Below are 14,770 nucleotides of genomic sequence, written 5' to 3' on the forward strand. Positions count from 1 at the left end.
GTAGTTGTTTTGTGTCTCTTTGTAGTTTTTTGTGTCTCTTTGTGGTCGTTTTGTGTCTCTTTGTAGTTGTTTTGTGTCCTTTTGTAGTTGTTTTGTGTCTCTTTTGTGTCTCTTTGTAGTTGTTTTGTGTCGCTTTGTGGTTGTTTTGTGTGTCTTTGTGGTTGTTTTGTGTCCTTTTGTAGTTGTTTTGTGTCTCTTTGTGGTTGTTTTGTGTCTCTTTGTAGTTGTTTTGTGTCTCTTTGTAGTTGTTTTGTGTCGCTTTGTGGTTGTTTACTGTCCTTTTGTAGTTGTTTTGTGTCTCTTTGTAGTTGTTTTGTCTCTTTGTAGTTGTTTTGTGTCTCTTTGTAGTTGTTTTGTGTCTCTTTGTAGTTTTTTGTGTCTCTTTGTGGTAGTTTTGTGTCTCTTTGTAGTTGTTTTGTGTCCTTTTGTAGTTGTTTTGTGTCTCTTTTGTGTCTCTTTGTAGTTGTTTTGTGTCGCTTTGTGGTTGTTTTGTGTGTCTTTGTGGTTGTTTTGTGTCCTTTTGTAGTTGTTTTGTGTCTCTTTGTGGTTGTTTTGTGTCTCTTTGTAGTTGTTTTGTGTCTCTTCGTAGTTGTTTTGTGTCTCTTTGTGGTTGTTTTGTGTCTCTTTGCAGTTGTTTTGTGTCTCTTTGCGGTTGTTTTGTGTCTCTTTGTGGTTGTTTTGTGTCTCTTTGCAGTTGTTTTGTGTCTCTTTGTGGTTGTTTTGTGTCTCTTTGCAGTTGTTTTGTGTCTTTGTGGTTGTTTTGTGTCCTTTTGTAGTTGTTTTTGTCTCTTTGTGGCCTTTGTGTGTCTGTTTGTAGTCGTTTTATGGGCCTGTTCAATAATCCATACATTAGAAACACGTCAACTGAAACTCATAACTCACAGCTGTGGTTCACACGTCTTAAAGCGTAACTCTGGCGCTGCTCAGGAGAGGACGACGCAGTGGAAAGCGTGAAAACTGCGTATCAGCAGCTCCGCGGTGCCTGTTCCCCGGCGCTGCAGCATCAGTCAGACAAGTTTTAACAGGACTTTTACGGCTCTGACTGAGGAATGAGCTGCGAGCGGAGCAGCCCGCTCCACCGAGCCCTCGGGTGAACGCTCGGGACGCCGAGGCCAGAGAAATGTTCAGCAGCAATGTATCAATAATAATAATAATAATAATAATAATAATAATAATAATAATAATAATAATAACACGTGAATACAATAAAGAAATATATAAATATATATATATATATATATATATATATATATATACTACTACTACTACTAATAATAATAATAATGCTATGGGGAAATTCAATTTTCACTGTATTTTTTCATGTCACACACACACACACACACACACACACACACACACACACAGAAGCACGCACACGCACGCACACGCACGTACACGCACACGCCCACGCCCACACACACACACACACACACACAAACAGGACCTATACACATGCATCTAATGGAGAGATGTCCGAGCGAGGGGGCTGCCAGTGACCAGCGCCCCGATCAGTTGGGGGTTCAGTGCCTTGCTCAACAGCACCTCGGCAGTGCCCAGGAGATGAACTGGCACCTCTCCAGCCACCAGCCAAGTCACCTATGGACTGAGCTGCTGCCGCCCACTAATAATAATAATAATAAATGTCTGTTTGTGATTTTAAAAATCTTCTTTTCTCTCTTTATTAAACTCTGACCTCCGTCACCTTCAGCGTCTCCTCTTCACTTTTACAGGAACAGATGAAGAAACAACGAAGCTGTGATGACGTTTCCTTGGTGATGCGTGACACACACACACACACACACACACACACACACACATATAAATACATCTATAAATATAAATATATAAAGATAATAGAGCTGTGTCCCTGCACACACACGCACAGTCCTGCTCTGTACGTGTTCAGATTCAGGGCGTCGTCTCGGATGAGGAGGTAAATCTCTGCTCAAAGCGTCTTGGCACCAACTTAATGATTACTTTCCCTGCCAGCGACCTGCAGGAGCGGACTCCACCCGCTCCGCCTTTATACCTTTAAACGTATTCTCCCTTCAGCGTGTCTTCGGTGGCACGCAGCCCCGGCCGCCGTTACCTCTCAGCTGCCACGTCACGCACACACCACCACCCCCCGGGGCCTGCTGAGGCGTCCGTGACGGAGCAGAGGGGTCGATGCACGGGGGCGGTTATAACTCTGAAAGTGTCAGTGTCATGTTTTTAGTGTTTGGCCCAGTGGAAGTGAGGCAGGGAATCGAACATGTGGAAGACGACAGGAGGTTTGTTATTGGTTGGTTGGATGCTTGAAAACTTCATTTCTGCACAACTAAGGTGTGACAGTGACGACAAAATCACAGCTGCTGACAGATTACACACACACACACACACACGCACGCACACAAGCATACATGCACGCACACACACATACACACACACACACACACACACACAAGCACGCACACACACACACACACACACACACATACATGCACGCACACGCACGCACACACAAACACAGACACTCACACAAAGACACACACACACAGACGCACGCACACACACACACGCACACAAACAATTACACACACACACACACGCACGCACGCACACAAGCATACATGCACGCACACGCACGCACACACACACACAAGCACGCATGCACACAAGCATACATGCACGCACACACACATACACACACACACAAGCACGCACACACACACACACACATACATGCAAGCACACGCACGCACACACACACACACAAGCACGCATGCACACAAGCATACATGCACGCACACACACATACACGCACACACACACACACACAAGCACACACACACACACACACGCACACAAACAATTACACACACGCACACACACACACACACACACAAGCACGCACACACACACACACACACACACACGCACACAAACAATTACACACACGCATGCACACACACACACACACATACACGCACACACACACACACACAATTACACACACGCATGCAGGCACGCACTCACACAAACACAGACACTCACACAAAGACACACACACACAGACGTACGCACACATGCACATAGACACACACACGCACTCACACACATTTGTTTATAGAAGTTAATTCATCACTTTTCATTTTCCACATTCTTTTCATTCTCATTCTCGTTTGATGGCTTTTTATTTAAAACACATCTTTCACATTTTTAACTCTTTATTTCATCTTAACTGTTTTTTCTTCGTGAAGCGTTTTAAACTGCTCTGAATCTCACGACAGGAGATTTAAATCACGTCTTTACGGAAAGTTTCAAACACGAGGAAACAAAAGAAACAAGAATCTGCTGCTGATGTTTAACTTCTTTATTATTTCACTGCAGCTTCAAACAGGAAACAGATACACGAGCGTCGTTCTTATTCATTTACACACACACACACACACACACACACACACACACACACACACACACGAGTATCAAAACTGAATTAAACGAGCGTACAAACCGATCGAAAATCCCATTTGTTTAAAAAAAAGAAGAAAATATTAATATTATAATAGGAATAAAAACCAAACACATATGTACACGGTGTTGAGACGACAGTTCTGTACACGGCGGGCGCTCAGAGACACTTTCAAACGTAAACTACCGTATTTTCCGCACTATGATGTTGTTTCCTGTCACGATCATATTATTGCTTAGAACACAGAACAAACAGTCGGTCACCTGTGCATTCAGAAGCGGCGGTGGGCGAGACGACGCGGGGCGAGACGACGCGGGGCGAGACAACGCGGGCCGAGGCGACGCGGGGCGAGGCGACGCGGGGCGAGGCGACGCGGGGCGACGCCAGATACAGATTTTACTTCAGCTACCTTCGTACCTACTAGGGATGGGCACCATTACTCGAGCCCCCGCGTCTCGTTGTTGACGTCGAGTAACGGTTCACTATTCACGCTGCGTAGGCTTTAACAGAGTGAGGCCCTGTTTACGTGATACGCGGAAAAGGCGCCGTTCTTTTGTTCGAACCCATTCTCTCCACAGCGGTGAGGAGCAGCTGTTCCCACATGTTCCTGATCAGCCCTCAGTGTTCCCGCTCTGTCGTCATCACTTCTCCACCCTTGTTGCCGTGACGCTGCCCTGTACTGAGACTCGATAAAAGTACCGTATTGTCCGCACTATAAGTTGCACCTAAAAACCTTCAAATGTCTGCAAAGTCGACAGTGCGCCTTATAATGCGGTGCTCCTTATATATGGCCCAATGTTGAGCCACAACAGGTCTCCAGCTACGGTGAGCAGCCGCCGACTCTATTTTCCCCCGTAGAAGAAGTAACGCGCGGTGCATGTTGAGATATACGACTGCGTGAAGCGTGCCGTTTCATTTCCATGTGTGTGTTTGTGTAAAGAGCCCAAAATGGCTCCTGTTAAGAGACACGCTTACGACGCAGAGTTTACACTCAAGGCCATTAGTCACGCAGCAGAACACGGGAATAGAGCAGCAGCCAGAGAGTTGAACATGAACCAATCAATGGTGCCGAAGTGGAGGAAGCAACAAGACGACCTGCGCCGAGTAAAGAAGACTAAACAGAGTTTAGAGGGAACAGAGCGAGACGGCTGCAGCTGGAGGACAAACTCCAACAGTGGGTTGTTGAACAGAGAGCAGCGAGTAGAAGAGTCCGTACGATCACTGTTCCACTGAAGGCAACAGCGCTAGCACGCTAACTTAGCATCAATGGGTTTAGAGGCGGTCCTTAACGTAACCCCAGCCTCCACTGTAGCGTCTGTTCTATGCTCCTTATAATGTGGAAAACACGGTAATCGTCGTTTTGAAATATAGAGGATGCTTTTGTCACTTTACAAACAGCTGGAAGAAGTTTACGTTTACGTTAAAACGAGAAACTTTTCATGTTTTTCCGTCTAAAATAGGAAAAAACAAGGCGACAGTTGATAATAATGTCCTCACTAAGACAGTAAATAATGGAAAAAACACACATTTGCATCGTTTACCGAGGTCATGACCTACAACATACCCAAAGAACATCTGCCCCTGACAACACCGGAGGGTTCTGCGCTAAGGGAGGGCCGTGACTTTAAGCACTTGGGCGCTTTGGTCGGATCCACAGAACAGGATGTTAAAGTGAGGGAAGCTCTTAAAGCACGACCAGTGTGTGGAAATCCAACCTCAAGATCAGTTTCTTCTCTGCGACCGCCGAGGAGTCCGTTCTCCTCTATGGCTGTGAATGCCGGACAGCAGCAGCCAGAGAGTTGAACATGAACCAATCAATGGTGCCGAAGTGGAGGAAGCAACAAGACGACTTCCCCTGACTGTTGTGTTGACGTTCCCTTTAGCGCAGCTCCGTCTAATGGATGCAGAACGTAACCCCAGCCTCCACTGTAGCGTCTGTTCTATGCGCCTTATAACGTGGAAAATACGGTTCTTTGAAAACACATTATTATACTTTTTCTTTATCTTTAGTATCTTTGCAGAATAACACAAACATTAGTTATGATGTATTAAAGGATAAGTGTGTAAAATACCTCATTAATTATGCACTTGTCGTACCTTTAAGTGCATTTTGACGCTGATTCTTTTTACTTTTGTGTTTTAATGATTGTATTTTTACACTGTGGTGTTTCTGCTTTCACATAAGCACGAGATCAAAGTACTTCTTTAACATTATATTCATAAAAGCACGGTGAAAATGCATTTTTTATATCAGTATTTTCTGATTTTATAGAGTTATTAAAGAGACTTTTGACTCTAAAACCTTTTGTTTACGTTTCTGTTGTGGAAAAAAGACGCAAACGAACTCATATTTCATGATTTAATGCCTCGTTTGAACGTTTAAACAACATATAATCATAAAAACAGACTTAATGTGAGTAATAAAGTGGGAAAGTTTAGTTTTTGTCTGTGCACAAAGAAGGAAAATCAGGTTATATAAGAGGCCGATCGCCCGATTCTGAGGAACAAAAAAGAGAAAAGAGAGAAAGAAAGCGCGGAACAGAAACTACAAGCACACCGCAAACTGTCGTCAGAGGAGCCCGGTCGCCGCGGCAACAGGTAATGTCATGGATACAAACATTGGCAAAAGGCTCCGACAGGTATTACCTGCGCTGCACGGGCCGATTATTAACTTTTCCATGGAGAGTTCTTTGTTTGGCTCCTTTGAAGCAACACTTTTATCACAAAGGTAAAAAACACACACACACACAAAAATAAAGGTTCGTCAAGTATAAATCTCAATACATTCTTTGCATTCGCGGACAAATATGCACACGTTTATGTACAAACGGGTATTTACAAAGGCAGCGCTGCAGAGTCCGTGCCTCGGGACGATCGGGGGACGTCGCTCCAACGCTCCACGACGTTTCTGTTGCTGTTGTTGTTTAGAAGAAGAAGAAGTTTCCAGGGTGAGAAGGAGCCTGACACCTCAGTCCGTAGAGTAGTGTGTGTGTGTGTGTGTGTGTGTGTGTGTGTGTGTGTGTGTGTGTGTGTGTGTGTGTGTGTGTGTGTGTGTGTTAACACGAGTTGGACCAGTGCATGTTTTCAGATCAAGAGAAAGACACCAAAATCATCTCTGAATCCCCGGTGAGGGGCTGCAACTCATGATTACTTTCATCATCCACGAGTCGTTTTCGTGGTTTTTACTCATTTTGCATCTTTTTGTGATGGTTTTGCATCTATCCTTAGTCATTTTGCATCTTTTTGTGCTGGTTTTGCATCTATTCTTAGTCATTTTGCATCTTTTTGTGGTGGTTTTGCATCTATTTTTAGTCATTTTGCATCTTTTTGTGGTGGTTTTGCATCTATTTTTAGTCATTTTGCATCTTTTTGTGTTGTTTTGCATCTATTTTAAGTCATTTTGCATCTTTTTGTGCTGGTTTTGCATCTATTTTTAGTCATTTTGCATCTTTTTGTGGTGGTTTTGCATCTATTCTTAGTCATTTTGCATCTTTTTGTGGTGGTTTTGCATCTATTTTTAGTCATTTTGCATCTTTTTGTGCTGGTTTTGCATCTATTTTTAGTCATTTTGCATCTTTTTGTGGTGGTTTTGCATCTATTTTTAGTCATTTTGCATCTTTTCTGGTGGTTTTGCATCTATTCTTAGTCATTTTGCATCTTTTTGTGGTGGTTTTGCATCTATTTTTAGTCATTTTGCATCTTTTTGTGGTGGTTTTGCATCTATTTTTAGTCATTTTGCATCTTTTTGTGGTGGTTTTGCATCTATTTTTAGTCATTTTGCATCTTTTTGAGCTGGTTTTGCATCTATTTTTAGTCATTTTGCATCTTTTGTGGTGGTTTTGTGGCCTCATGAGTGCGTCCTGATGTCTGAGCTCCGTTGTGTTTCACTCTCAGATCAGTCTGGTGACGTTTGAGCAGTTTGAACCAATCAGCGTTGGTTTCTTTGGTGGATTGAAGTGAAACAGCAGACACTGTTGAGTGTAAACAACATGGAGGCTTCCACGGATGAGATGAGCAGCTATGGAGCAAGCCGCTCACTAACTCTTTGTTCTCTGGATCCTTCTGTTGAATCTGGACCGGGCTCCTGAAATTGGGCCTTTGATCCGTAAATTCACGTTAAACACAAAGGGAAAATCTCCTTTACCCACATGTTGTTTCCTTTCTGAGCTTTGCCTCCACGCTGTTAGCACGTCACACGCTTCACTCATCTGATTGGTTGGTTTGGCCCGTGTGTTGGTGACAGACAGATGGTTTATCCAATCAGAAACCAGGATTTACACCCCTTCACAAAGATCTTTAAACCAGAGTTCAGACGGATCTGCTGAGACCAGGAGAATCCATCTGGAGGAGTTTTGCATCTATTTGCAGACATTTAACGTGTCTTTGTTGCACTAAGTGCTCGTTTTGCGTCTGTTTTCAGTCTTTAAGCATCTCTTCATGGAGCGGGGCTTTAAGTTAAGTACCTAAGTGAAAAGGAGTTTACTTTTGGTTTGACATGACACATGAACACCTCTGTTTTGGGGCCCATCCACCACCCGACCCTCCTCCTCTGACTCTTTCCTGCCGTCAGAGAGGAGCTTCACCAGGAGAACGTCACGTGTAAAGAGCGCTCCCTCAGACCTCAGGCGTCTCCACTGAGCAACACGGATGCATCATCACCTACGGATACTTCTACATATCTTTATCTAAGTCGGCACGGAGCGGCCTCCAGGGAGGATTTTGGTGTCTGTTCAGTTCGGGTGGCTGCGCTGTGTGTGTGTGTGTGAAGGTGTGATGCTTTGTATGTACAGATGTGTGTGTGTGTGTGTGTGTGTGTGTGTGTGTGTGTGTTAATTCTGGTGGCGCTTCATGTGCAGGGCCAGGTGGTCGGAGCGTGAGAAGCAGCGGCTGCAGGCGATGCACTTGAAGGGTTTGGCCCCGGTGTGTTTCCGGTAGTGTCTGGTGAGCTCATCGGAGCGGGCGAAGCGCCAGTCGCAGTTCTCCCACGTGCAGCGGTACGGCTTCTCGCCTGCAAGAGAGAAGAGGGAGGCAGGACGCAGGCGTTAGACTCTTTACATACTCTCTACACCGTGAGCCACAACACCACAGTGTTTCACATTAAGGTGCTTTAGTTCATAATTCACAGGCATTTTACACAAGCAGTCAACCATCAATCATGTCATATCTATATGTGTGGAGTGGTGGTTAGCACGCTCGCCACACAGCGAGAGGGTCCTGGTTTGGTCAGACGTGGGCTTTTGTAAAGCGCGTGCGCACGTGTACGAGCACGAGCGTGCGCACGTGTACGAGCACGAGGCCTACGGCGGTTCTGAGGTAATTTCCTGTGCGCCTGTTGGGACGTAGAAAAAAGAAGGAGGGACCATGCGCGGACATTTCAAACAATGGCGGTGAAAGGTTCACGTTGGTGTGATGCGGAGGTGGAGTGTTTACTGCAGATTTGGTCGATGAAAAGATTCAAAAACAGTCGACAAGACGCACAAAAACTCCGAGGTCTACGGAAAGATCTGGAAACAAAGCCACGCATCGCCATGACGTCATCAATGCGTGTGCCGTGTTACGGCGTGATGACGTATAGGCAGCAAGAAGCATTCTCCGAGGCCCAGGTAGTGTGAGTACAAACGGGCCTGGAGGGGGGGACAAGGACCCTAAAGCACGGGGCACGGGACGGAGGCACAGTGTGAGTGCGCCCTAAGACGTAAGACGTTCGTTGATGAGAGCACGTTGACTTGTTTAACAGGGAACTCTTGAATCAGCCGGAGACAGGGAGTGTTTTCTGTTCCTGGCTGTTCGGGGTCATCGGGTGCTCGTTACCAGCGCGGCCCTCGTTAGCGCTGATTAGATAGCCCCAGCTATTGACCATCAATCAGCCGGTGACAGCCGTTAGCCAAGCGAGGGGGTCCAAAGAGCACGGGGAAGGGTCGGGTCAAGTGCACAGTACATTTAAAAAGATCTCAAAGTGGTTTAAAAGCACGATAATGGATTTTAAACACACGTGTGTCTGTTTTAGCCCCACAGGATTAAACCAAAGAAGCTTTTTTAAATCCAACAGGCCCCTGAAGGCAACACCGCAGAACCTCCTATCAGGGAGATATCCTGTTTCTACAGTTAACCGCTGTGTGTGTGTGTGTGTGTGTGTGTGTGTGTGTGTGTGTGTGTGTGTGTGTGTGTGTGTGTGTGTGTGCGTGTGTGTACAGAGGTGGAGTACAAATGTCTCCGTATAAAAGGCCGAGGCTCTCGAGCCGCAGGTGTGTTTGGTTTTGCTCTAAAGCTGCGCCGTCGGGGTCAAAACCACAGCCACCTCTCCGAGACTATTATCCAGAGGTCGAGCAAACAGGCGGGTGAAATACGACACACGCACACACACACACGCACACGCGCACACACACACACACACACACGCACACACACGCACACACACACACAAAGTGAAGTACAGAGTGTTTTTGGAAATGTTTCAGCTCTGCAAGTTCAGTCTGCAGTGATTTCGTCTGAACTTAACCGTCTGCTTAAGTCGTCTAAACTAAACCGTCTCCTTTAGTGACTAAACTTAACCGTCTCCTTTAGTGTCTAAACTTAACCGTCTCCTTTAGTCGTCTAAACTTAACCGTCTCCTTTAGTGACTAAACTTAACCGTCTCCTTTAGTCGTCTCAACTTAACCGTCTCCTTTAGTCGTCTTAACTTAACCGTCTCCTTTAGTCGTTTAAACTTAACCGTCACCTTAAGTGACTAAACTTAACCGTTTCCTTTAGTCGTTTAAACTTAACCGTCTCCTTTAGTCGTCTAAACTTAACCGTCTCCTTTAGTCGTTTAAACTTAACCGTCACCTTTAGTCGTCTAAACTTAACGGTCACGCGTGGAGGATTTGAATCCGTCAGTTCCAGTCGTCTCCTCATTTGGACATGTTTGATCAGGTGGACCATTAAAAACAACCGAACTATTCTCTCTCTGTCTCTCAGACACACACACACACACACACACACACACACACACACACACACACACTGGTGAATGGATGAATACGTCATAAGCCATAATGGAGAAACACAACAAAACAGTGCATCAATCACAGTGGGACAGAAAAGGCTTTTGTTACACGCTGATGTGAACTTTGTGCGGATTCCGTATTTGCTCTTTGAGGAGCTTCACGTGTCTCTGACAACGTCAACCTGCTGCGCGGAAACCTATCGTACAGTCAGAACAAAGACAACATGAGGTTCACACCAATAAGTTCATAAATAATGACGGAGACGATGTAGAAAGGAACGCAAAAGTGCCGTTGCGTTTCCTGTTTTTACCTTTACACGCAAACACAACGCCGGAGCAGATCAGAGCTCACTTTAGTGTTTTTACCTTTACACGCAAACACAACGCTGGAGCAGATCAGAGCTCACTTTAGTGTTTTTACCTTTACACGCAAACACAACGCTGGAGCCTTCTTAACATTTACACTCTGGAGGGGGGGTTTAGCTTTTTATGTTTTTATGTTTACAGAACGACTAAAACAGATGAAAACACCACAAAAACATGACAAAACGACTAAAAACAGACGCAAAACACCACAAAAACGTGACAAAACGAATAAAAACATACGCAAAACACCACAAAAACATGACAAAACGACTAAAAACAGACGCAAAACACCACAAAAACATGACAAAATGACTAAAAACAGACGCAAAACACCACAAAAACGACTAAAAACAGACACAAAACACCACAAAAACATGACAAAACAACTAAAAACAGATGAAAACACCACAAAAACATGACTCAAACGACTAAAAACAGACGCAAAACACCACAAAAACATGACAAAACGACTAAAAACAGACGCAAAACACCACAAAAACATGACAAAACGACTAAAAACAGACGCAAAACACCACAAAAAAATGACAAAACGACTAAAAACAGACGCAAAACATCACAAAAACATGACTCAAACGACTAAAAACAGACGCAAAACACCACAAAAACATGACAAACGACTAAAAACAGACACAAAACACCACATAAACATGACAAATATGACTATATTTCGGACCACGTGCATTCTGACTTCCTCTACATCGAACCCTTCGTCCCCTAGACTCTGGTGTCATGCGTGAAGAGGAGGTTAATAACGTTTTATGACCGGGTTTTACTGAGTCAAAGAGCAAACACCTGCAGGCTCAGGCTCTCCAGGACGCTCATAAAGTCTTTGTGGCCCTCTCAGCTTTTATCAGCTCACCGAGTGTTTGTGAAGAGGGCTGGAGGGTTCCCTAATCAGGCTGATTACTCTTTACACACACACACACACACACACACACACACGTATACACACACATTATTATACCAAGAAAAGTCAACGTGCAGAGCTCAGATGGTCGCTGAGGCCACGGTCAAGGCTGCAGATAGTGAGGAACATGGACAGCTCAGTGGTCGGCAGGTCACACCGTGGTCAAAGGCACGTGGGCAATGATTCAAAGCCGCAGTCGCTTCACGTCGGGCCGCACAACGCCCCTTAGCTGTGATATAGTCCCAATATGCCGCCGCCTGTCAGGAGCTATTGCTTAATTCGATTGTCACGTCTGAAAAAAGAGAGTTTGAGGGAGTTTGGCGTGGTGGTAGAGTGGGTTAGGTTTGATTTCGCCCCCTTTTCTGTTATTTTATTTCTGTTTTTTATCATTTTGCTGTTGCTAGTTTGAACCCACACATGTAAACATTTGTTTTACACTCTGTAAGTTGTTTGAACTATAAACATTTTTTAAGGAAACACTCCCACTGTGCCTCCGTACCGTGCCCCAGCACGTTCCACGGCCTAAGTCTGGTTCCTTTCACCAGTGTGAGTGCAACCGTACCACGTCTAGGAGTGACACGCTTGCCGTCCACGGCCCGTTTGGGAGAGGTGGGCTTTATTAAAGCACGTCTGCACGTGTACGAGCACGAGCGTGCGCACGTGTACGAGCACGAGGCCTACGGCGGTTCTGAGGTCATTTCCTGTGCGCCTGTTCGGACGTAGAAAAAAGAAGGAGGGACCATGCGCGGACATTTCAAACAATGGCGGTGAAAGGTTCACGTTGGTGTGATGCGGAGATGGAGTGTTTACTGCAGATTTGGTCGATGAAAAGATTCAAAAACAGTCGACAAGACGCACAAAAACTCCGAGGTCTACGGAAAGATCTGGAAACAAAGCCACGCATCGCCATGACGTCATCAATGCGTGTGACGTGTTACGGCGTGATGACGTATAGGCAGCAAGAAGCATTCTCCGAGGCCCAGGTAGTGTGAGTACAAACGGGCCTGGAGGGGGGGACAAGGACCCTAAAGCACGGGGCGCGGGACGGGCGCACAGTGGGAGGGCGCCTTAAGGGGATGTCAAGCGTACAACGTGGTGACGGGAGAGACAGAAGCCTTTGCTTTCTGTTGCAGGTGTCATGTTTTACACGATCACATAAACAACAACCACCCACTGGCGCTCTGTTTCTGTCTGTACTGGCCTTTAAATCCCACAGTCACACTGAAATGCGGACACAAAGAGTGAATTTTACTCAGTACGTCTGTAAATCACGTGAAACGCCATTAAAAACACGTGTGCTGAGGAATAAAGCTTGTGTCTGGAGCCGGGCAGCGAGGAACCCTTTAAAGGGAACTGGGCGCTGATGGAAGGAGGTCACAGTGTGAGCGATGTTATCTCTGCTTGTGTGTGAGTTTAAGGTGTGAACAGGTTTCGAACACTCGAGTGGGCAAACAGAGAGCTGCATTAATCAATGAGGGAAGAGACAAAGCATGAAGGACTTTCTACAAGTCAGAGAGTGAAAAACCACACCGCACAAAAACAAACCCCGTCCTCTCACAGAGGAGAGGACGGAGAAGGCACCGACTGATTTAGGGTTCGACCACACGATCGAGAACAACCTTTTTTTCCGTCCACACGACCTCGACTCCTAAATCTCTGCGTCCAAACCAGGTGCAGCGACTCCAAACGCTGTAGTACCCATGCCAGGCCTGGAGGTGGCGCTGTAACTGCCACAGAAACACACCAACAACGGAGAAGAAGAGACGGGGAGACGCTGTGGAGAATCCAAACACCGGAGAGTTCCTCTCCAAATCCTCCTCCATCCTAGAGACAAACCGGTCCCTGGTTCTGGTCTTAGTGGAGACTTTGGTGCTGTTCTGGACTCTGATGCACCGCTCAATCTGCAGTTAGTGTCCTCACTGAGCAGAGGGGGCTGCTGGGAGCCCCTTCACTCTGCAGTTAGTGTCCTCACTGAACAGAGGGTGCTGCTGGGAGCCCCTTCACTCTGCAGTTAGTGTCCTCACTGAGCAGAGGGGGCTGCTGGGAGCCCCTTCACTCTGCAGTTAGTGTCCTCACTGAGCAGAGGGTGCTGCTGGGAGCCCCTTCACTCTGCAGTTAGTGTCCTCACTGAGCAGAGGGTGCTGCTGGGAGCCCCTTCACTCTGCAGTTAGTGTCCTCACTGAGCAGAGGGTGCTGCTGGGAGCCCCTTCACTCTGCAGTTAGTGTCCTCACTGAACAGAGGGGGCTGCTGGGAGCCCCTTCACTCTGCAGTTAGTGTCCTCACTGAGCAGAGGGGGCTGCTGGGAGCCCCTTCACTCTGCAGTTAGTGTCCTCACTGAGCAGAGGGTGCTGCTGGGAGCCCCTTCACTCTGCAGTTAGTGTCCTCACTGAGCAGAGGGGGCTGCTGGGAGCCCCTTCACTCTGCAGTTAGTGTCCTCACTGAGCAGAGGGGGCTGCTGGGAGCCCCTTCACTCTGCAGTTAGTGTCCTCACTGAGCAGAGGGGGCTGCTGGGAGCCCCTTCACTCTGCAGTTAGTGTCCTCACTGAGCAGAGGGTGCTGCTGGGAGCCCCTTCACTCTGCAGTTAGTGTCCTCACTGAGCAGAGGGTGCTGCTGGGAGCCCCTTCACTCTGCAGTTAGTGTCCTCACTGAGCAGAGGGGGCTGCTGGGAGCCCCTTCACTCTGCAGTTAGTGTCCTCACTGAGCAGAGGGGGCTGCTGGGAGCCCCTTCACTCTGCAGTTAGTGTCCTCACTGAGCAGAGGGGGCTGCTGGGAGCCCCTTCACTCTGCAGTTAGTGTCCTCACTGAGCAGAGGGGCTGCTGGGAGCCACCACTTTCTCACTAGATTCAGGGCGCACTCACACTGTCCATCCGTACCGTACCGTGCCCAAGCACGTTTAACAGGTAAAGTCTAGTTCATTTGACCAGTGTGAGTGCAACACTTGCCGGCCACGGCCCGTTTGGGAGATGTGGGCTTTTGTAAAGCACGTTTGATGACGTATAGGCAGCAAGAAGCATTCTCCGAGGCCCAGGTAGTGTGA

At 46.7% G+C, this 14,770-nt stretch overlaps 1 protein-coding gene across 1 annotated transcript in view; it reads right to left on the reverse strand.

Annotated features, from left to right (window-relative positions):
* Nucleotides 1-7,070: 7,070 nt before the first annotated feature.
* Nucleotides 7,071-14,770, reverse strand: part of klf5l (Kruppel like factor 5 like) — a 31,409-nt gene continuing 23,709 nt past the window's right edge. Inside the window, exon 4 of the mRNA XM_083926882.1 lies at nucleotides 7,071-8,459. Coding sequence (XP_083783008.1) covers nucleotides 8,281-8,459 — 179 coding nt within the window. The 3' untranslated portion in view covers nucleotides 7,071-8,280. The remainder of the gene's footprint in view (nucleotides 8,460-14,770) is intronic.

Source organism: Echiichthys vipera, assembly GCF_963691815.1.
Source record: "Echiichthys vipera genome assembly, chromosome: 14".
In the NCBI taxonomy this organism is placed as follows: Eukaryota; Metazoa; Chordata; class Actinopteri; order Perciformes; family Trachinidae; genus Echiichthys; species Echiichthys vipera.